Source organism: Besnoitia besnoiti, chromosome VI, assembly GCF_002563875.1.
Source record: "Besnoitia besnoiti strain Bb-Ger1 chromosome VI, whole genome shotgun sequence".
Taxonomy (NCBI): Eukaryota; Apicomplexa; class Conoidasida; order Eucoccidiorida; family Sarcocystidae; genus Besnoitia; species Besnoitia besnoiti.
Window position 1 is genome coordinate 3,364,580 of NC_042361.1, and position 20,258 is coordinate 3,384,837.

General features: G+C 57.5%; 5 protein-coding genes across 5 annotated transcripts; 3 read left to right on the top strand and 2 right to left on the bottom strand.

Annotated features, from left to right (window-relative positions):
- Positions 1-1,006: 1,006 nt before the first annotated feature.
- BESB_068790 (notch (dsl) domain-containing protein) lies at positions 1,007-3,632 on the top strand (the record flags this gene model as incomplete). The annotated part of the gene is made up of 3 exons (XM_029365272.1): positions 1,007-1,082; positions 1,640-1,767; positions 2,253-3,632. 3 exons carry the CDS (start codon positions 1,007-1,009, stop codon positions 3,630-3,632), a joined length of 1,584 nt encoding a protein of 527 aa, XP_029218855.1.
- Positions 3,633-5,378: 1,746 nt separating this feature from the next.
- On the top strand, positions 5,379-9,994 carry BESB_068800 (ubiquitin fusion degradation protein UFD1AP; the record flags this gene model as incomplete). The annotated part of the gene is made up of 7 exons (XM_029365273.1): positions 5,379-6,809; positions 7,212-7,317; positions 7,678-7,745; positions 8,031-8,365; positions 8,661-8,778; positions 9,210-9,321; positions 9,846-9,994. 7 exons carry the CDS (start codon positions 5,379-5,381, stop codon positions 9,992-9,994), a joined length of 2,319 nt encoding a protein of 772 aa, XP_029218856.1.
- Positions 9,995-11,767: 1,773 nt separating this feature from the next.
- BESB_068810 (uncharacterized protein) lies at positions 11,768-12,667 on the bottom strand (the record flags this gene model as incomplete). Its single annotated transcript, XM_029365274.1, has 1 exon — positions 11,768-12,667. One exon carries the CDS (start codon positions 12,665-12,667, stop codon positions 11,768-11,770), a length of 900 nt encoding a protein of 299 aa, XP_029218857.1.
- Positions 12,668-14,209: 1,542 nt separating this feature from the next.
- On the top strand, positions 14,210-17,188 carry BESB_068820 (putative ATP binding protein; the record flags this gene model as incomplete). Its single annotated transcript, XM_029365275.1, has 5 exons — positions 14,210-14,902; positions 15,746-15,862; positions 16,230-16,574; positions 16,666-16,790; positions 17,167-17,188. The coding sequence occupies 5 exons, from the start codon at positions 14,210-14,212 to the stop codon at positions 17,186-17,188; spliced, it is 1,302 nt and encodes a 433-aa protein (XP_029218858.1).
- Positions 17,189-18,976: 1,788 nt separating this feature from the next.
- Positions 18,977-20,050, bottom strand: BESB_068830 (uncharacterized protein; the record flags this gene model as incomplete). Its single annotated transcript, XM_029365276.1, has 1 exon — positions 18,977-20,050. One exon carries the CDS (start codon positions 20,048-20,050, stop codon positions 18,977-18,979), a length of 1,074 nt encoding a protein of 357 aa, XP_029218859.1.
- Between the last annotated feature and the right edge of the window lie 208 nt (positions 20,051-20,258).

Here is a 20,258-nt window from a genome sequence, read left to right on the forward strand (position 1 = left end):
GTGTCGTAGCGCGAGGAACGCGTCGATAAGGCACGGCAAAAAATTGGGAGCGAGACCCCACGGGCAAATGCGCGAGCGAGGGGGAGGGCAGGCCCCTCGCTCGTCACTATCGCGACAAACTAGCAAGGGGAAATGACAACATTCTGGAGCTTTTGAGCAAGTGTGAAGCTCGCTTGTCTGTGTCCTCTTTTGCTTGTAAACTGTGATGACGCGCGAAGTTCTGAACTACTCACAAAAACTAGAGTTCTCCTCTGGAGAGTCCCTGTTTTCGGAGTATGTGCGTGTCAGTGGTAGGCAAGCGGAGACGTGAGTGTATGTAAGTGTGGTGTATCGCATTGAACAGGTAGCTTAGCTTGAAGAATAACGCCGCATACAGAAGACCCCTTTCCTTCCGCTCATTGCCGCGTCAAGGCGAGCATTGTAGGGCACGGGACAAGCCAAAAGCTGGAGCCAGTTTGTAGCCGTGGTCGCCACCTACTACTCCCTTACGGGTTCTCAGGACTCTATTTCGTTTGCCTCCTCTTCTTGCAGCACAGGCACAGGTATACAGCTTCAGGTCGTTCCCTGGTCTTCGCTGGCGTTAGAGCGGAGCCGGCAAATTTGGACAGCCTTGTTTTCTAACGGCTCCGAATACAAGAAGACGGTTGTCAGAGCCGAGCGGAGCAAAATCTCTACGCCTAAGGTCTCGACAGCGCCTGTCCGCCGTGTTCCCTCTCCCATACCATCTTCGGTTTCTGGGATTTCGTGTCTTTTTAGCGTGTTCTTCCAGCCACGCCGAGGGCGGAGAGGCAGAGTAAACACTGTTCCTTTCGGGCTGCGGGGATTGCCCTTCCTGCAAGACAAAGCGTCCAGTACGCAGGAGGGCACGCAGTCGCCTGCCGCCGTGCTTCTCGTGGAGGCTGCCAAGCCAAGTGCAGGGGCATCACTGTGTGCCGTTCCCTGTCTATCGTCCCAAGTGTCTTACGTCGACTGCTCTGCGTGACCAGTTAACAACCCGTTCGTCGTCATGCTGGTCAACGTCGTCCGTCTCACTTTTGTAGTTCTTCTCATCTGCGGCCATGCTCACGTCCAAGCCGCCGTAGGTAAGAAAGAAAGCAGCCGCTTCGTTGCGAACCATCCGTAGGGGTGACGGTCCGGGTAGGAGTTGTTAGCGTAGTCTGCGTCTTGAGACTGTGGGAACAGCGGCAGCAGGCTTCGTACCAACGATGCGGTGGAACGTGTTTCTCATGGTTGTACATTCGCAGCTGAATGCCAGTCACACATGCGATTTTTACGTCTTCCATAAAATCCATGTGGACAAAGAGGTGCGAGGCACTGTACAGAGTTCGGCGTGCTTGTGGCACGCACGCGTAGGCCAGGCAACCGATTGAAAATGGAGACAGAGAGGCACAGAAAGAACCGCAAGACCTAAGCAAAACGAGGTAGATCTGGAGAGCAACGTTCTCCACGGGGGATCAGGAGGGGCCTGTTTCGCTTCCAACACACGGCTTGAGCTAGTCATCATCTTTCACGCCTGACCGGCGCCGAAACGCTCACGTCTCAGTCGTTTCAGCCTCCCAGCCACGAAGGGTATCCAGTGCATACTTGCTGTCCCCGCGATTGTTGGTTGCGGGCGGAACTGCACGGTCTGTCAATCTAGATACCACTCTGTACGGAACTATTCGCTCAGGCGGGCCGACAGCGACTACCAAACCCACGGCAGCCACCGGATCAGACTCGGCTAGTCTCACTGCACTTGCCGCACAGGCAGCAGCTGAGGGCGCTGCTGTAAGCCTGGAGTGCCCGAAACGCACTAATGTGAACTCGCGGGTCTGCGTAGCATTCAGTGGATTTCTGGGAGTGCGTCGTGGTGTATGTCTGTCTCAGCGTGAAGTGTCCCTCATTAGCAGGTGGGATCTACTACTGTATAAGTTGTCTATGAAAAGGGGTATGGGCTCTGGTTTGACTTCTTCCCTTACCAGAAACGGCAAAAGGGTATATATGCGTATGCTGGCAGCTAGTGTCCAGATTCCTTTGGTGCGCGTACCTGAAGCTGTGTATGCGAGTGCCCAGGCGACTGAGTGGCCGTGTGCTTCCACTTCGAGGACACAGTCCTTAAGTCTGCGCAGTAGTGGCCTCTAGCTTACCCTCGTGTGACAGCTTGTTACTTCTCAAATTACGTTCCAGTCTGCCTCTCCTTACGACGCAATGCGCAGCACAGAGCTCCGCTCACTGTCTTCCTCCGGTGAGTTATCTTCCTGTCCACCTCACAGAACGACACTGTAGGCGTCCTGGGAGAATCAACCGCGGCGTCTCCCTTTACAAGCCCTGCCGCTTCTTCCCCTGTGGAGGAGCAGAAGGCGGCTGACACGAAGGCGGAGTCGGGGCTGTCGTCGGCTCCTCTGTCGTCGAAAGGCGATGCTTCAGGCGTCTCGACGCAAGAGGAAGGGGGCGCCGCTCCGGCGGGTCCGCCCTCCTCGCGTTCATCCGGCGTGCTAGAAAACGACGTGAGTCAGTGGCACACCGCCCGGAAGGGAGAAGAGTTGGTCTACCAGAGTGACAGACACGGGACGCCGCTGCACGCCGAGCCTCCTCACGACCACCTGCGCGAACACTATCCGCAGTGCCCTGCGGACTGCTTGGAAGACTGGATTGCAGACGGCTGGTGTGACTCGGAATGCAACATTGCAGAGTGCGGCTACGATGGACCCGATTGCCAAGGGTGGTGTGGAGGCGAGTGCAGACCGGGATGGCCCGGCGACGGCCAGTGCGACTTGGAGTGCTACAAAGAAGAGTGTGACTGGGACGGTGGGGATTGCCCTGCGTGGTCTGGTCGCAACTTGCCGAGTATCCACACACTGCAGCGAAAAATTGAAGAAGGGGTGGCGCAAGGCGATGACGCGGAAAGCGTCATCTCCTCACTGCTCAAAGCGGACCTCGGCTTGGCGGATTGCGAGTGTGCCAGAGGCAAGCTCGGAAACGGCGTCTGCAATCCAGAGTGCAACACGTATGAGTGCCAGTTCGACGGTTTCGACTGCAGACAAATGTGCTCGCTCGAGTGCCCACACGTGTGGCTCGGCGATGGGAAGTGCGATAAAGAGTGCGACATTCCCGAGTGCTACCACGATAAGGGAGACTGCGAGACGTGCGGAGAGAACTGCCGCACGTGGATGATCGGGAACGGCATGTGCGACCCCGCATGCAACACGCGAGAGTGCTTCTTTGACAACGGAGACTGCAACGGCATAACGGCAGTTATTGCCGTTGATTACGACGCCAAGCCCTACGTGTACCAGTTCTGCGCAAGGGAGTTCATTGGGGACGGAAACTGTGACGAAAACTGCTATAACGAAGAAAGCGAGTGGGACGGGGGTGACTGCAGAGGCACTCCGCTGGCGAAACGCCTTGCAGCCGAAGGGGTAGGGCCCCAGTTTGCCTCGACCAAGAAGGACACGGGAAAGAAAGTAGACGTCGAGCAAAAGTCGAGCGCGGACAAAACAAAGACGGCGAACCCCAGCGTGGAGCAAGACAAACTCACCGAAGAAGGATCACTCGCAAACGTCGACGAACATGCCAAACAAACAACTACGGCAGGTGACAGCGTGAGCCAGGAAGTGGAGCAGAGGTTGCTGAAGGCCTCGGCCTCCAACTGATCTAAACCAACAGACAAACAGACTCAGAACGCTGCTCCTACGCTGTGCTGTCCATGTCTCCGCACCTTATGGGGAGTGCCCAACAGAGAAAGCGATGCGACGAAAACGTTGCGAAAGTACAGACAACCAGGCGTCCAGTTTGTGCAGCACAGTGCGCCCTAAAAGCGACGAGTTGAGGGATGGCATGAAGGAGAGTTGGAACAACAAGCCTCCACAGACGAAGAGAGAAGGGAGAGGAACGCGGAGCCAGCGGAGCGTCAGCGGTTGCACTGATGGTATTGCGACTTGCCCCCATACAGAACGTACGCATACTCGCTGCCCGGATTCTGCAGAGAACTAGGTGAATTCTAGGCTGCACGAGAGCACGCAAATGTGCATCCATGTATTCGAAGGAGCCACACTGCTCATGACGCGGTGTGCCGCTGACCTGCTTGAACAGAGAACGTATGGTGCGACTAGCGGATCTATCTTGAGGGTAACCGCGTTTTCCCTCTATTGGTTGAGCCTATGTCTCTGTGATGTGTTTACCAACACACGCTGGCTGCCGCTCTCGCGCCACTTCAGAGTCGGGCACGGACGGCTGCAGGCTTTTCCGTTGTCTTCGGATGGCAGACGACACTGAGCACGTCCGTTCTTTTCCGCATGCCTTCTCCTAACGCACAACTGGTAGTTAGACAGTCTTTCAAGAGAAGAGGACCCGCAAGAGCTTTACTTGCAGTTTCACATATGCGTAGAGGGCGACCAGAGAGCTACGCTGGAAGACAAGACTCGAGAGGGCGGTCTCCAATCCCTGGCAGATACGCAAGCTAGATGGTTCGTCTTACGTTTCAGTGCACATGACTCGTTGAAGGAAGGAGGCAAGCCACATAGGGAAACTGTGGTATGTATTCACACCAGCTAAAGCATTCGCGTATATATGCATAACTGGATAGTAGCAGGCGCTGCTTTAACGAGGAAAACGGGACTACACCTGCGATTTCGAGCTAGGGTGTACCCCGCCATGTCTTGCGACAGCCTCCGGGCTGCTCTGCCTGACGGCGTGGACAAAAACTACCCTGGCGCAAGCACACACAAAGCCTCACCCGATTCGCCTGAATGCCTCAGTCCTCGTACGAAAAAGGCTGGGTGCGCTTCGGTGCGTCCTGTCGCTCTCTAGTGATGCATTTCTTCGTCGCCGTCGTTGGCAGGGCGTCGTTTTGCCCCCGGGCGAAACGACGTCTTCAAATTGCTCTTCTCGACGCATTCGCAGGGACGATAATGAACTCGATCTGCAAAAGAAACATTGTCTGCCGCGGTACAGCGCCAAAACGGAGATGTGTGAAGTCCGCAAGCAGGTGTGGATCTCTCGTCTCTGCCTTGTCTCGATTGTCGTGTCTCGCCGTGGCAGGACGGGCAAGCCCTGCATGCGCTGCTGGGACGGATGATTCGGATGTGTCCCGCAGGTCCGCGGAGTATCTCTTCAAAATGCCTTACGCAACCAATCCTGGCGCTTCTCGGAGAGGGTAACTCTGTGCATCCCTTGAAACCAAGCCCTCAACCCTCCTGCGTCTCGCATGCGGGCGCCGCCGCATGACCTGCGGTGTGTGTGCGTGAGAAATATCGCCACGCTCAGCCTTTGTACCGTTCTTCCCCCGCTTCTTTTTCTACTCGATTCCTCCCTGTCGTACATGCAACTGTTTGGCTGTCCAAAGGCAGATCGGGATTCAGCAGAGGAGCGATGCTTCTCTGATGGCGGGTGCCGTGCGGATGAAGCCGCGGCCTCCGGGGCCGGTCACGGAGTGCAGCGGCCGCGACGCGTATGTCGTTCCTGAGGAACTGGAAAATTCCCCAAAAAACGGAAAAAACCCAGAAAAATGGTCCAAAGCGAGCTCTCTCCAGTGGAAACGTCGCCTTGGCGGTGCGTGTAGAGGGTCCTCTGCTGCTGTGCCCCCTTCGCGTAGCGGTCGTCGTCTGCTGCGTCGGGACCTCGCTGTCTGTCTCCTCTCCCTGAGCGCCGCCCTTCGTCTGGACTCTTGTAAACCAGATAGTGATGCCTCTTCTCTATGCGGTGGATCATATTCTGTGACTTCTTCGGAGCTGAACCGAGAAGATCGCCCGTTTGCTCCCAGTCTGTCTCCCCCGTTCTTCAACTTGCCTCCGCTCGAGGCCAGCGCAGTGTCTCTGCCGGACACCACTGCGTCTCGTTCGCCGCGCTTTTCGGCATCGTCTCAGTTGGCATCGACGCTTTCGTCGGTTTCTTCTCTTGCGCCACCTCCAGCAGCTGCTCCCCTTTCCCATTCGAATGCTGTTCCTGCCACCCTTCGTCTCCAGGCGGTTTCCTCTCCTCCCTTGCCTTCTGTCGCGGCCTCGTCCTCTGCACCCGAGCCTGCTAGTCGGCCCCGTGGCCTTCAGGAGCAGCCTCTGATGGCTGGATGGGACTCTTCGCTTCCTCGCGCGGGCCGCCAGCGCTCCTCTCCTTCGGCGGAAAGCGGTTTTTCTTCCACACGCTCTGTCGGCTCTCCGGCGCGCCAGCCTCCGTTTTCTCGCTTTCGCACGCAGGCCGTAGTACCTGCGATGCTCTTCCCAGGAGAGCAGAGCCGTGAGAGGAAACCGAAAACGTCCGCCTCCAGCGACCCGAGCGAGCCAAGACAAGGTGCCGCCTCTGCGGAGGAGTTCGCAGGGCTGAGCGAGAATAAGGACGCGAGGCGTCGCGTGCAAGCTAACGCTCTCAGCCGCCCCCCAGACCAGCCGGCCGCGGGTGTCTCTTCTGCGTCCGCTCAAGTGCAAAACCCCTCGACGCTTTCTTCCGTGCAGGGGGCCCTGGCGCACTTGCGGGAAGACAACGCGTGGTTAGCCGCCCCGAGAGACAGGGCAGCAGGCGCAGTTGGCGCCGAAAAAGACGTTTTATGTGGGGTCTTCCCTGCGGAGGAGTTCCACGAAGAGCGTACTCTGGAGGTGCGGGGCGAGAGGTTCGAGGACAGGGGGTCGAAGCAGCGAGCGAGCACCGCAGAGCCCGCGGAGGCGCTCGATGACTCGCCCCGAGGGGCTGAGTCGCGGACGCGAATCGAATTGCACTCTGCGCCCGACACGCGGGAGACGAAGGTGGCGGAAGCAAGCACTGAAGCGAATGGCGGTGGAACTAGAAGAAAGAAGTGGCGGCTGTTTTCGTGGATGTCGGAGGTTCTTCTTCGCGCGCGGGTGAGGCCAACAGGCAACACTGAGGAAGCTTGCAACTTCAGCGTGCGGGCCAGGAATGCCGAGTGGCGCATGTGCACACAGAAAATACGATTCGCCGCGCATGAATGTGAACTAGAACCCACCCCAGTGCATGTCCACGTGTGCGGACTCACGTGCGCGCGTCTCGGTTCATAGAACAGCATGCACCACCACATGTGTGTATACCTATATGGGAATACGTCTTCCGGTTTCTCTTTGCACACGGAGGCTTGACTTGGGGCGATTGGCAGCCTCCGAGAGGTTCACGCCTCTGGTTCGGTTGCCGCTTCTGCCTCTCGCGTCAAGCTCTCGTTCATGTCGCCCTGTTTAGGGTTTAGGGTTTGTGCGCCTGGTTGTGTGTGGGTTGTGTGTGGCCTTCGCCAGCTTGAGCAACAGGTGGAGGACCTGAACATTTTGCTCCGTCAGCAAGGCAGCTCGGATCGTCTCTACCTCGTTCTGCCCCTTTCCGAGTACCAGAATCCTCCCGCAGGTGCGAGAATCACCCGAAAATTTCACCTGCGCTGCCTCTCCATGTCCTGTGGACCTTGGAGCCACCGTCCCTAGACGTGCATTCGTACATATATATACGTATATATATGCGCATGCATACACGAGCATTTGAATGTTTGCGGCTGATATGCGAGCTGATGCGTACTATGATTCGGATTGTGTTTGGCTGCTCTTGCTTGCGTGTATACGCATCGCGTTGGCTGAGCCTTATTGGTAACGCGTGATAATCCACTTACTGCATGTGCAGGGAGCGCTGCGCGATGCTGTCTCTCAGCAAATTCGCGCTGATGTCTGTGGAATAACGCTTGTTATTTGTGGCTTGCCCCGGTGTTTTCTGCAGATAATTTCTCGCACGGTCACATCATGGAGGGCGACAAAGTCTCCTTCCCGCGAGAGGTCCTCACACTCGTAAGCCTCGCACCGACGATCCTCTATTTTTTCTCGACTTTGTCGCCGTCTGTCACCTATCGTCAGACATCTGTCGTTGCGCCTGGCTGTACGTCTGGCTTTCTTTGAATTATCCGCGACTGCGTCACGAATATGCACCTCTACAAATAGGCAAATATGCGCGTACGCATTACTGTACATTGTAGCACCATGTGCCTATGAATATATGTGTTAAGACGCATATAGGAACAGCCATCTCTCATCTGCGGCGCCTTTCTTTCTATGTGCACGTGCGTGTTTCCCTAGCTTCTCGACCGAAAGTGGGACGCCCCCTGGCAGTTTTTGCTTGAAAAAGTATACGGACCCCACGACGAAGAAGCTCTCGCAACGATTGCTGAACATCTTCGCAGAGCTGCGGAGAAGGTCCTGGAAGGCGGCTTGTCGGATCTCAGTGTCGCTACCGCGGAAGCCGGCCGAGCGACGGGAGCAAAAGAAGGGCGACAGGAGCCGAACAGTGAAAAACAAGGTGCGGGAAGAGGGAGAAGACGGCCCAGACGCGTGGCTGTCAGTCCTCTGGACTTCTCAGCTCCGCGAAACTTCATCTTCCTTCCCCTCTGGGTCATGAAGACACTGAATCTCCGGTAAGGCTCGAGTCCCCCGAGCTGAAGCTGCGTGTTGCTTCCTGTGTTTCATCTGTCGGGATTTATACATTGCGTGGCGTGCACAGAGAGCTAGAAAGTCAGCGACCTCAGGTCGCCTCGTCGGCAGGCCTCGACGACTTTCCGGATGCGCGAGCGAACTACGCATGCGCAGATGCGTGCTTTGATAACGAGGGGATTAGAGCCGAGCTGAAATTACATATGCATGTAGACAGGCTTGTATACGTGTATTGGCCTGAATGTACCGGTGGCGAGTCTCGCATGTATGTCTGTTCAGACCTCTGTCGATCGTCGCGTGCAAGTGGATTCGCCTGCCGCTCGCTGCGCATGTGACGCTGCAGCCGGCGAGCTCCGAGTTTTATCGTGCCGTGAAACGCACAGGCAAAGATGTTCAGGTGCGTTCTCCTCGAAGTCTTTCCGTTCTGGTGTAGCGCCCTCGCAGACAAGCAAATGAGCATCGGAGGCGCATGCAGTTTAGCGCGCGCCGATGCCTACATATAGGCATGTGCACGCGACAGCAGCCTTCGCACAGACTTGCGTCTCACCACGAATTTCGACTTCGGTGGCGAAAGATGGAGAGAGCGCGCGAGGAAGCAGGCAAGGCACCGGCGATTCACCGCGTCGGGGGCCACCGTGTCCGCCGAGATCCCTCGTGTGGCGGCGTGCCTCTCGCATGGAGGCGCGTCTGCGTCGTGAGGTCCATGTCTGCAAAAATCCGAGAGAAATCGCGGGTGCGCGCAAGCTTTTCGGTGCTCGCGGCCTTCCTGCGCAGACTCGCCGAGAGTCTCTTTCGACGCCTCTGCTGTGTGCGTGTCGGTGCCTGCAGAAAATTCTGGAGGAGGAACTCCGGCACTATTCAAGTTTGACTGCCGACACGCGTGTTCCGATCAAACTCGAGGGGCAAACTTTCTGGCTCCACGTGCGAGACGTTCAAGCAGGTACGCTCGCGCAACTGCGTCAAGTGTGCATCTATTTGTATGTGCATGGGTCTGCTTTATCATTTTCACGGTGCATGTGTGCGTGCACGCATCTGAGAGTGAATCTCTGGCTGTATGGGTGTGCGAGGAATCAAGTTTAAATCACTGTTTCGCATTCATGCCTGCGTGGGATTACTCTTCCAAGCACCGGGCTTTGGCGCGCTCTCAACGGACATACACGTCCACTTTCAGTCCGTCTACTCATGCGTGCATGCATATATACGCATTTACTCATAAATGGATGTAAATTTGTTTGCACATATATTCATATTCGGCCGCATATATATGTGTTGCGGTGCTTTCACCTGGTTCGTGCAGCCTACTGTTTTCACGTGTTGCGGGCTGCTGCTCGTCTGTGCGCATTCGTATGTTCATTTACGCCTAGACACAGGCAAGGGCAATATACGTATATGTACAAGTACACGCGTATTCAAAAGAATCTGACAGAGTACACCACGAACGGTTTCGTTTTCGTTTCCTCGCAGAGAGCAGCGGCAAGGCGGAAGTTGATCACAGCGAGCATGTCTGCGTCCAGGACAGCGACGTCGCGACCAGCCTCGTGCCCGCAGCTGACGAGGCGGAGATGCGAAATGGAAACGTAGATCGAGATGGAACAAGTAGGAGCCAAGACTGACTTCCCGAGAGCCTCGCAGCCAGAGACAGAAGCCGATTGCAAAACGGCGGCCGCAGCGCGTCTCTGCGCTGACAAGTTAGCGAGGCACGTGCGCACCTACTTTCTCTGAAGACACATCTGAAATATGCATATACGCGAGTATGTATCCTGCTGCCTGTGTCCGTACGCCTACTCCTGCTTTGATGTTGAATGATTCAAAGATGTGTCTAACGCCCGCACACGCGAGTGAAGGCGTGTCGCTTCCCTAAGGAAGTGAGAGACTCGGCGTTTGCGCCGAGCTTCCGTCGATAGAGAGCGCGAGGGAGAATGCCAAAATGTTCCGCGTGGTGTCGCCAGAAAGCACCCACACACCGCGCAGTGTACTCGTGATTCGCCTCTCTGTCTCTCCTCTCCTGCATGCATTTTCGATATCACGAGCGGCAGTTTCCGGCCGCAGGCCGCAGTCGGTTTTCGCCTCCGCAAACCCCCCCCCCCCCCCTCGCATATGCTTGAATGCGCATGGATTGCGAAAACGATAGGAAATAGCTCTGCTCACGAGGACAGGAACAGCGACCTCCCTTTCTGTGCCAGGCAAATCCGCGCACACGCGAGCATAACATACGCATTTCGTTACATCCATCGGGGTCTTATTTTCACCCCACCCCATAGGGAGACACACGTGTGTGTAGCGTACATCCAAGTGTAAAAACGTCCTTGCGATATCCGGTTCGAGGGTCCGCCGACCCAACCGCGCCCGCGCCGCAGTAATGAGACAACATCTGTATGTTTATAGAGACAGTTCGCGCGTGTATGTTCCTTGTGGTAATGTGTAGTAGGCATCAGTTAACGCCGTCAGCTGCGTCCGCTTGCCTCTAGTGGCCTGGTTTGGCTGGACGGGGATTGCTCGCCCCCTGGAACTGAGCCAAAATCGAGGCAGATCTTTGAAATGGGCAGATCGTCTTTGTGATTAGAGCCGAAGATATACTGCTCCTGTAACCCTAGGTTAGACGGTTAGACCTCCCCAGTTGTGTATCGCTGTATAGATACATAATGGGGAGGAATGAGCATGCGCGTTCGCATAAACGTTTGTGTTAGTTTCCGTGTTGGGGTATCTCGTCAGGTCATTTTTTACTTACACATAGACACCCACAGACACTACTCTGGGAAGCTTACACGCGTCAGCAGATGCGGGTGCATATCCATGAATATGCGGCGCGACTGAGGAAGTGTTCTCTTGAGGTCATTGCCTCTGCAGCCTTTCGTCTCGGATGTATTCGGTGGTAGCACGTGCCCGTCGATCCTATCCGGTTTTTGGTTCGCCCGGAACACATAAAATCGGGAAAGTCATTGACGCCTTCTGGCGGTGACACACGCGCACGGCCTCGCCCACGAGTCCCGCGCAAGAGCTCGGGCCGGCAGACGATTCTGGCAAAAAGCAGAAAAAGGCCGGCAGAGGCAGCGGGCGTGCGGGCGTGACTTGACACCCCTGCGTCCGACCCAGAAGTCAGCGAATCTCCGCGCCTGTCGCTCCTGCGCCAGAAATCTACGGACGTCGAGACAGCCGAGCTTGTAATTGGCCCTGTGCGCAGAGCGGCGCCTGCGGAGCTGTGTGTGTCTCGCTAGCAAACAGTCAAACAGTCTCTTGTTCGCCCTCCAAGCCTTCGGGCGCGGCGGCCAGCGATCCGTTACCCTGCGGAGAAGAAGGGCGTGGCGCGCGGGGCGTCCTCCTGTCTCCGTTCCGCGGTCGGTTCTCTGCGCGCGCGTCCTTTCTCCTCCTGGGCTCTCGGTCCGCGCCTACTGAATGCCTTTCCACTTTTGCGTGACATCGACCATCGTCGCCCGGCCGACCGCGACGACCCACACATCGGGCGGCGTCGGCGGTCTCTTTGCCTGTCTCTTCTTCTCGTCCCGCGCGGCGCTGGACGCGGCGGTACTCTGCAGGTGCCTCAGGCTCCCGGGGATCCGCGCGTAGACCGTGCCGACGACTGCGCAGACGCCCGCTGCGGAGTCGACGCTCTCCACCGTCACGTCCGCGAGGACGGCAGAGTCAGCGAGCAGCGGGCGGACGTACTTAATCTCAAGCGTCTTGGTCGCCGCGCGCTTGAACACAAAGTGAGCTGTGTAGCCCAGCGCATTGTCGAGCAGCGTCGCGAGGAAACCGCCGTGGACTACGCCCTTGTGGCCGCAGACTTTGCGCCCGACGCGGCAGAAAACCAGCATCTGCAGCTGCGAGAGCGACGGCGACTCTTCAGGCGCCTGCTCGGGTGCAGCGGCATCGGCTGGCGAATCCGCCATGAAGTAGTGGAGGTCGGAGACGTTGCCGTAGGCGGTCAGAATATCGTGCAGCAGGTGGCAGTAGTCGTCCTCCTCCTCCTCGCGTGCGCACGATATCTCCTCTCCGTCAAGGGCGGACGCTCCTTCGCCGGTCGAGGCCTTTGCGTCGGCGGCCGCGTTGGAGCCCAAGAGCATCGAGCCTGACTCGATGTACGCCGGATCTAGCACGCCGCCCACGCGCAGCGTGTGGTATGCGGGGCGAGTGAAGAAAAACCGACACCACTGAGGCACCGCTGCGAAGTCGCAGAGCCGCCTCTCGCCGTCCACGTGCACACAACTCTCGCTCGCGGGCTCCGAGGGAGCGCCCGCGGCCTCGCCGCCCGCGCCCTGGCCCTCTGGGCCGCCGGTGTCTCTTCCCATCGCGCCCGCTACTCGGAAGAGAAATGCGCTGCCCGCCGGATTGCGGGAGACAAATCAGACGATTGAGAAAGAGAATTCAAGCTCGGAGAGACAGCCGCACTGACCGCGAGGAAGTGCAAGCGAGGTTGGACAAGGCAGGGTCATGCGCGGGGGCCGGCGCAGGGGCGCGAGCGTGCGGGAAGTGGACAAGCGCCGCGGACAGAGAAAGGAGCCCAGTCTCCGCCCAAGTCAGGCAATCCGAGGAGCAGGTCTCATGCCTGAGTTTGTTCGTAAAGGACGAAAATCCATCGCACAACCGCGGAAGGCTGCTCGGAGTCTCGTGGTGGCCTGGAGAGGAGGAGAGCGTTGTACGAGACCAGAGAACGAACAGACACGCACAGGTGAGGACAGAAGCCCGCAGAAAGCGGAGATGCCGCCGACGAGGAAAAGAGGCGAGCGAAACCTGGGAAAGCGAGGGATTAAGAAGAGCTCTCTCCTCTGGAGTCGTGTGTGTGTGCAACGAGGGAAAAAACACCGGCGCGTGCCGAAAAAGTGGAGACGCGCAGCCTCCACACCTCGTCGAGACCCAGACCGAAAGCCCAGAGGAAAAAGGAAGCGGAAAGGCTTCAAGCCGGTTTTTTCAAAGCGCCCTATAGACAAAAATACCACGCTGGGAGAAACGAAGATGGAAGGTAAGTACGCAAAACTAACAGAAGCGCGAGTCAAGCATGCTTTGAAAACCCAGCTGGCTGTCGCGACTGCTCACGCAAAAAGGTCGATTGCTACGCTGTCTAGTGCGCTCGACTCTTTGTGGATGCCTCCCTTTGGACTTGAGAGAGACATCTGCGCCTGATCATAAACTTCACTCTTCTAGAATTTCCATCGGCACGTTTTGCATTCGCCGTCTTCTCCTCGATCTGGTCCAAACCCGGGTTGCGGCCGCTGTCTGGTTCAGTTTCGTTGCATGCGGCTTCTGCGAGAGGTTCTATTTTCTTTTCTCCTTGTTCCGTTTCTCGCCGACTCGTTCTCTGTGGCACTGTCTCGTCTGCCTCCCACTGAAGAGGCCGATTTTCCTCCGCGACGTGCGAGAGCCGAGCGCGTCTTTCCTCTGGATCGCTGACACTTCCCGGCCGTTCCTTTTCCGCCTCTGAGGGTTTCCTTTTTGTGGGAGCGCAGAGCTTGGCGTTCATCGACGTCCTCTCCCCTTCAGACGCGGCTTTCGGCACTCGTTCGCCAGTTCGCCAGCAGCGTGCTGTCCTCTTCAAGAGATCGAGCGCCTGGCGCGTCCGCTCCTGAGTCACTTTCGTCAGAAGTCTCAACAGTCCACCCCACCGCTGCGTCGCGGGACAGACGGCGTCCGTTGCATGCGCCCGCCGCGAACAAAGTGTTTCCAGTTTGTGAGCCTGAGGACAGCCGTGGCAGGGGGAGAGCGACTGGCTCCGTTCCGTCTCATCGCCGTGTGCGTCTCCCGACTGCTTGCCGGTCTTCCGCGCGGCTCGTTCTCTGCCTGGCGGGGCTTTCTCTGCGGGTCGTCCCTTCGCCTCGCCCGTTCGGCAGGCAAAGATGTTTGCGGATGCCTTCAAGGCGGAGGCCGCTCCGGCCGGCGCGTCTGCGTCGTCTGCCGCGTCTGCGGTGTCTGCGGCGTCTGCGCCCACTGCCTCTGCGGGGCCTCGCTCTGCGTTGGTCGTGGTGATCATCGGCATGGCTGGTAGCGGGAAGACGACGTTTGTGACGGGGTTGCAGCGGCATTTGCGAGAAGTGTGCGGCAAGCGCGTGTATACGTTGAATCTGGATCCGGCGGTCGTGTCGCTGGCGTACGCGCCCAACATCGACATCCGCGACACGGTAGACTACAAGAAGGTGATGCAGCACTACCGCCTCGGCCCTAACGGGGCGATCCTGACCTCGCTGAATCTCTTCGCAACCAAGTTCGGCGACGTGCTTCAGCTGCTCGAGCAGCGACGCCACACTCACGACGTCATTCTCGTGGACACGCCAGGCCAAATTGAAGTCTTCACGTGGTCCGCCAGCGGCGCCATCATCCTCGAGAGCTTGAGCGCGACCCTGCCGACCTGCGTCTGCTACGTCCTCGACACGCCGCGGTGCACTCGCCCCATCACCCTCATGAGCAACATGCTCTACGCATGCAGCGTCCTCTACAAAGCCAAACTCCCGTTCGTCGGATGCTTCAACAAGACCGACGTCGCTCACCACGCCGTCTGCCAGGAGTGGATGACCGACTACGACGCCTTCCAGGTGCGGTCTGCACGCCTGCACGCAGTGCACACACCCGTACATGCGTATATATACATACATAGGTATCTGTGTCTGTGCATGCTTATGCATATCGGTGTGGATAGACTGGGCCTTTTTTTGCATACGTCTTCGGCGGTGCTTGGGAGATGCACGTGTGCGGCGAGGATGCACCGGGGCGCCGCAGCCGCGCACCCTGCCAGGGCGACCATCTCGAGCCATGACCATGTCTGTCCCTCTGAATACCACTATATACATATACATATATATATATATATATATATATATATATATATCTGTTTCATGCTTACTTATGTGGGGCCGATGCAGGCGGGCGGGAATCTCGAGAGGCATATCGGCCGCTCTGCTGGCGGTACATCTTACGGACTCACCTCGTGACCTACCGTTGACCTACCTGCTTCGCGTACGCGTGCGTCTGTGTGGAGTTACGGAGGCTTAGAGACGCGGCGAGGTGTGTTCGCTCGGGTCTCGCTGAGGAGGCGCCGGGCGAAGGCTGTTCGCTCTTCGGCGCATAGAGAGCTGCGGGAAGTCAATGTGGGCGGCGGATGCCTCACGTCGACTTTGTATGTGCATCGGCTGCACGTGTGAGAGTGCATATGTTGTTCACACGTTCGCGCAGAGACCATGTGTGGACGAGACACGTGAAGAGAGGCGCAGCAATGAGCTCTCTTCGGGCGGAGTGGGCGGCGGCTCATGCGTGTTGATTGCGCGTCACGTGCATTTGGAGATGTGGGCGTTTCGTCGAATATTTTGGAGTTCGCGATTCGGAATGGCTAGTGTAGCGGCGGCGGACGACTTCTCCACGTGCACGTGTTTGGGCTGCAGGAGGCGTTGCTGACGGACGACAGCTACTTGGCGAGTCTAAGTCGCTCGAGTGCGCTCATGTTGGTAGAATTTTACCGCGTCATCCAGACTGTGGGCGTCTCGTCAACAACCGGTCAGGTAAGGGGACTTGACCCTGAGACTTCTTGCGGCTTTCCGCCCAAGCGGCGAGTCCGCAGAGCGATGCTGGCGAAAGTGGACTGGACACGAACGAGCAGCTAGCCTCGTCTGCCGAATTCTCTGAACCTGCGTCTGTGTGCAGTTCCGCGAGGACCTTGTTGCTGGTCGTGACGCAGGAGACCGGAACCGAGGCCTCTTTCGCGTGTGCCTGTCGCTGCGCCGCCGCGCGTCTAGTCATCCTCTGCATCATGACCCAGAATCCACTAGAATGTGCGAATATAGCTTTCTTTCTATTTACGCACACGAGTCTGTAAATAGTTATGCCCCCTTCGCTGTGTATCTGGTGCGCCTTTGCCTCTGTGTTAAGGGCATGTCTGACATGGTGAAGCAGCTGGAACGGTGTGCAGAGGAATACCAAACGGATTTTCTCCCGTTCTTCGAGCAACAGAAGAAGGCGAAAGAAGAGCGGCAGCGCGAATCGGCGACCCAAGAGTTTGCGCAATTCAAACGCGACTACGATCCTGCGGTCAAGGCTGCGGCGCTGGCCGCAGCCGTTGCCTCTTCGGCCGTGAGCGCGCAGACACGCAGCAATGGTGCCCCTGAAGCCCGAGAGACAGGGCCTATGCATCCAGCGGCGCCCGACAACAGTGCCCACGCCGCGAGCTCCAAAGCAGGAGAAGAAGGCCTCAAGCGAGAAGCCAATAGTGATTCGGTATGACGCGAATACTAGGTTGTGCCACCGAAAGTTCAGCTTCCAGCGTAGCAGAGTTGCAAAAAGTTTGGCGATGTCTGTACGTCTCCAGAGGAGCGCCTTTGGAGGAATTGTGCATGCGGGCGACAGGAGGCCCGCGGAGGGAGGGGTGCGACAACCGAGGCGGATGCCCAAGCTTCTGTTTGCATTCAACACATTTGTGAATATTTATGATAGGTAAAGCGTGGTCACATATGTACAGATACAAAGGCGGCGCGAGTGGGCGGGAGCGGCGGGTGTCGGTGCTAGTCTGAACTCGAGCTTGCGTGATGTTTCTCTGTGTTTTGTGGCCGCCGTTGAGGTTGGGAGAACCTCGTTACCTTGGTTTCTCCGCACCACATTCTGTGTTGCTTGCATGGATGACTGGAAACGCTGATGTGACGCCTCAGGCAAGCACGTTTTTTCACAAATGCACATATGAGACTCAGATTGACACGTTCGTCCAGTAGGAACCAGCTACATCTGTTGTTTGGGGACGAGACCGCAGCCGTGTGTATTTACTGTGTCTGGACGGGGCGGGTGCCTCTCCGTCACGTTACTCTCTGTGGCTCAGGCTGAGTCCGAAGTGCGCTTAAACAGCAAATGAGTCTCCATACTGCACGTAGAGTATCTTTGCAGAGTTGGCTCTTTTCGCACAGCCTGCACTCGACAGTAATGGCATGCCCGGCTAGACTGCACTAGTTATTCCATTGTTTTGATGGTGAATTCAAGTCTGACTTCGCCAGCAGTGCGCGTTGAGTCGACTAGGCGCGGTATCGTCGCGTTTGCTTCATAAGAGTGGATCTGCTCCTACCTCGGAGGCGCCTTACTGGATTCACATCGGTCAAATGAAAACATTGTTTCTCTGCCCAGTTGGTGCCCTCGGGCCTTTTGAGCTTCCATGCCGTATATGTGGCGCAGGGGACAAAGAACTGGTGCTGGCGACGCAGCATCCGTTCGGTCGTGCCGAGATATCGAGTCGACCTGCTGTGCTTGTTTGTGGTGTTTGCACTAGATTGTCGGATCCGCCACTCACTGACTGCGGACGTGTGAACTCCGACTGTATCCTCCCCGGGGCGGGACTCCGTCCACATTCCTCACTGCCACAGCAACGTGGGAGTTCACACTCCACGCCTGTCGCTCGCAAGGGATCCCCCTGCTTGGTCTGCCGATCCGGAAGCATGTTCGCACAACAAACGTGGTAGTCGCTCGGACGCTGGACCGACGCGTGAGATAGTTGTAATTGACAAAGTATTGACAGCGAACAAGTTGTGTTCCCAATGTCAGCGCCATGGGCCTACGAAAGCGGCTTCCCTTCCGACTGCATATATGGGATGACTCAACCGTAACTACATACACCACAACAATTGGGGTGATGTGCGAATGAACGAACGGAAAATAAATCTCGGCAACCTCAAACTGGTGCGCAGGTGAGGATGGCAATCGTACACTGTAACGCAAATACTTACTGTCTGCGCAAGCCTCTGACACTGCCCACGTGAGACAAAAGAACTCGTCGGTCACCGCCACGGAAGACGCAGCGCCCATCAGCACCTGTCTCCTCTTCGAATGGATAGCATTCTTCCTGCCGCAACGGGGCCGAGCCGGCTCCGCGTGTGAGCTGCCTGCCCACGGAGGCGGCTAACGACACAAACTGTAGCGACCTCTGTCCACAGCTCAGGAAAAGCAACATCTGCTCATTCGGCCTCTATGTATCCGTACATGGAGTGCGATGCTGAGACACCTGCATCGATACCTGATCTTACAGCAACCGTGCACACACAACAATCTCTGCTTACGATCATCATGTACCTGAAAGAGGCGTCAGATCCGGAGGAGGCAGGGCAGCCCCATCCCTCTCCCAGACCGTTTGAGAACGCCCCTCGTTCGCTCGCGCAACCGATCCAGCTACTGGCAAAAAAAGTACTGAGTCCAGGGATCACAGATCCAACGGGCTCCTACGGAAGAGCCATTTCCGCGCGTCACCAGCGGCCAACCACTCGGGACGCGTCGTTTGGTTTCGGCCCCCTGCCTGCGCTGCGGCCCGGGCGCCGTCCGGGAAACGCTGCCTTTCTCTTACCAGGTGCCTGCGCTGACCCCTAACAATCCTCAGCGGTCCGGTGGCTCACTGTTGCGGAACCTTGTACCGGGACTCTCCACATCGCCGGAACAGGCTCGGTCATGGCGTGCGTGTCGCCTCGCGGCAGCCGCTGCGCGCAACACCGAAGCTGTCGCGGTCTCCAGAGGATAATCCACAAGAAGTCAGCCGAACGAGGCGAGGCCGTGACTGCGTGAACACCCCTTCCACTCCTCGTTCGTACTTTCTGTAGGGCGCTGCAGCTGTCGCTGTCAGGGGCATGGCGAGTCTGGTGGGGCGCACGAATCTAGTCATCCCACAAATAGTCGTCTTCCGCGCCTGGATCATGCCCGTCCTCGCCTGACTCATGCCCGTCCTCGCCTGACTCATGCCCGTCCTCGCCTGACTCATGCCCATCCTCGCCTGACTCACGCGCCTGCGCGCTGGCATTGTCCTCGGCACTGCCGGCTGGGTCGTGTCGTTCCCAGTCGTCTTCCCACACGAGGCCATCCGCGTCTTCATCCGATAGTTCCATTTCTTCTTCTTCTTCAAAAACCGGCCACTCGATGTCCAAATCTGGGTCGTTGAAGTCATTATCTTGATCCCCCCCCGATGAAGGCCCGTCAAAGGTACCGTCCCACTCCAACTCTACACTCGCCGCCGTGCCTGATTCGTTATTACCCCTCTCGTCGTTGTTCTGTCCCTGCCGGAGGAACCCCGCTGCTTGCCTTAAAAGGTTATATGCCGCCGTCGTGAGCCGAGGAGCTAGAATTACTGCCATACCGGTGAGCAGGGCCACCCGAACGGCATCCGAATCTCCCGCCACAGTGTACGCCGCTGCACCAGCCGATAACGCTCCGAGACCAAGCAGCCCGCTTCCGGATAAAAGCGAAGTGCGTAACCTTTGCTGCGGCGAACCCAACCCTTGCGCTTCACTTTCCGGGGTCTCGCCCTGCCGGTCCCGCTGCTCCTGCGCATCCTGCAGCGCCCCGGCAGCTGCTAACGCGCAGGCGGCCTCTGCAGGGACTCCCGGCTCTGAGTCGCTCTCCGAGTCACTATCGGCCAGCCTCCTTGCTGCGGACGATCCACTCAGCTGGTTAACTCTGGATTTCTTGACTCCAATTCTCTGCATACAACTCCGGTAGGTGCGCATGGAGATCAACACCGCCGAGATCGCTGCGGCAACGGAGGCGAGAGTGAGGAGCACTACTGACTTGGGAAAACGTCGACGAAGGCCTCCAGGCGTCCCTTTCGCTGCGTGCCTGTGCGATGAAGAATGTCCCGGAAGCAACTGTACTTCAACTTCTTGGCCCCCAGAAAGCAGCTCCGTGTTTTCGAGTACCGGAATTGCCAGGGCTGGACTCGACGTGTTCCCCGCCATGGTTGCGCCCTCACGAGAAAACAAAAAAGAGTTGGGCGAGAGTGTGCAATCCGCGCTCGGATGTAGGCAAAAATGTAGGCAAAAACGAGAGAAGTGAAACATACGGAGCGAACTTCGCGTTAACGCTCCTGTCGCCTCCTACGTCGCCTCCCCTCCATCCTGGCGGGATTGCCGGCGGCGGCACCGCCTTGGAGAGCAACGCAGAGTA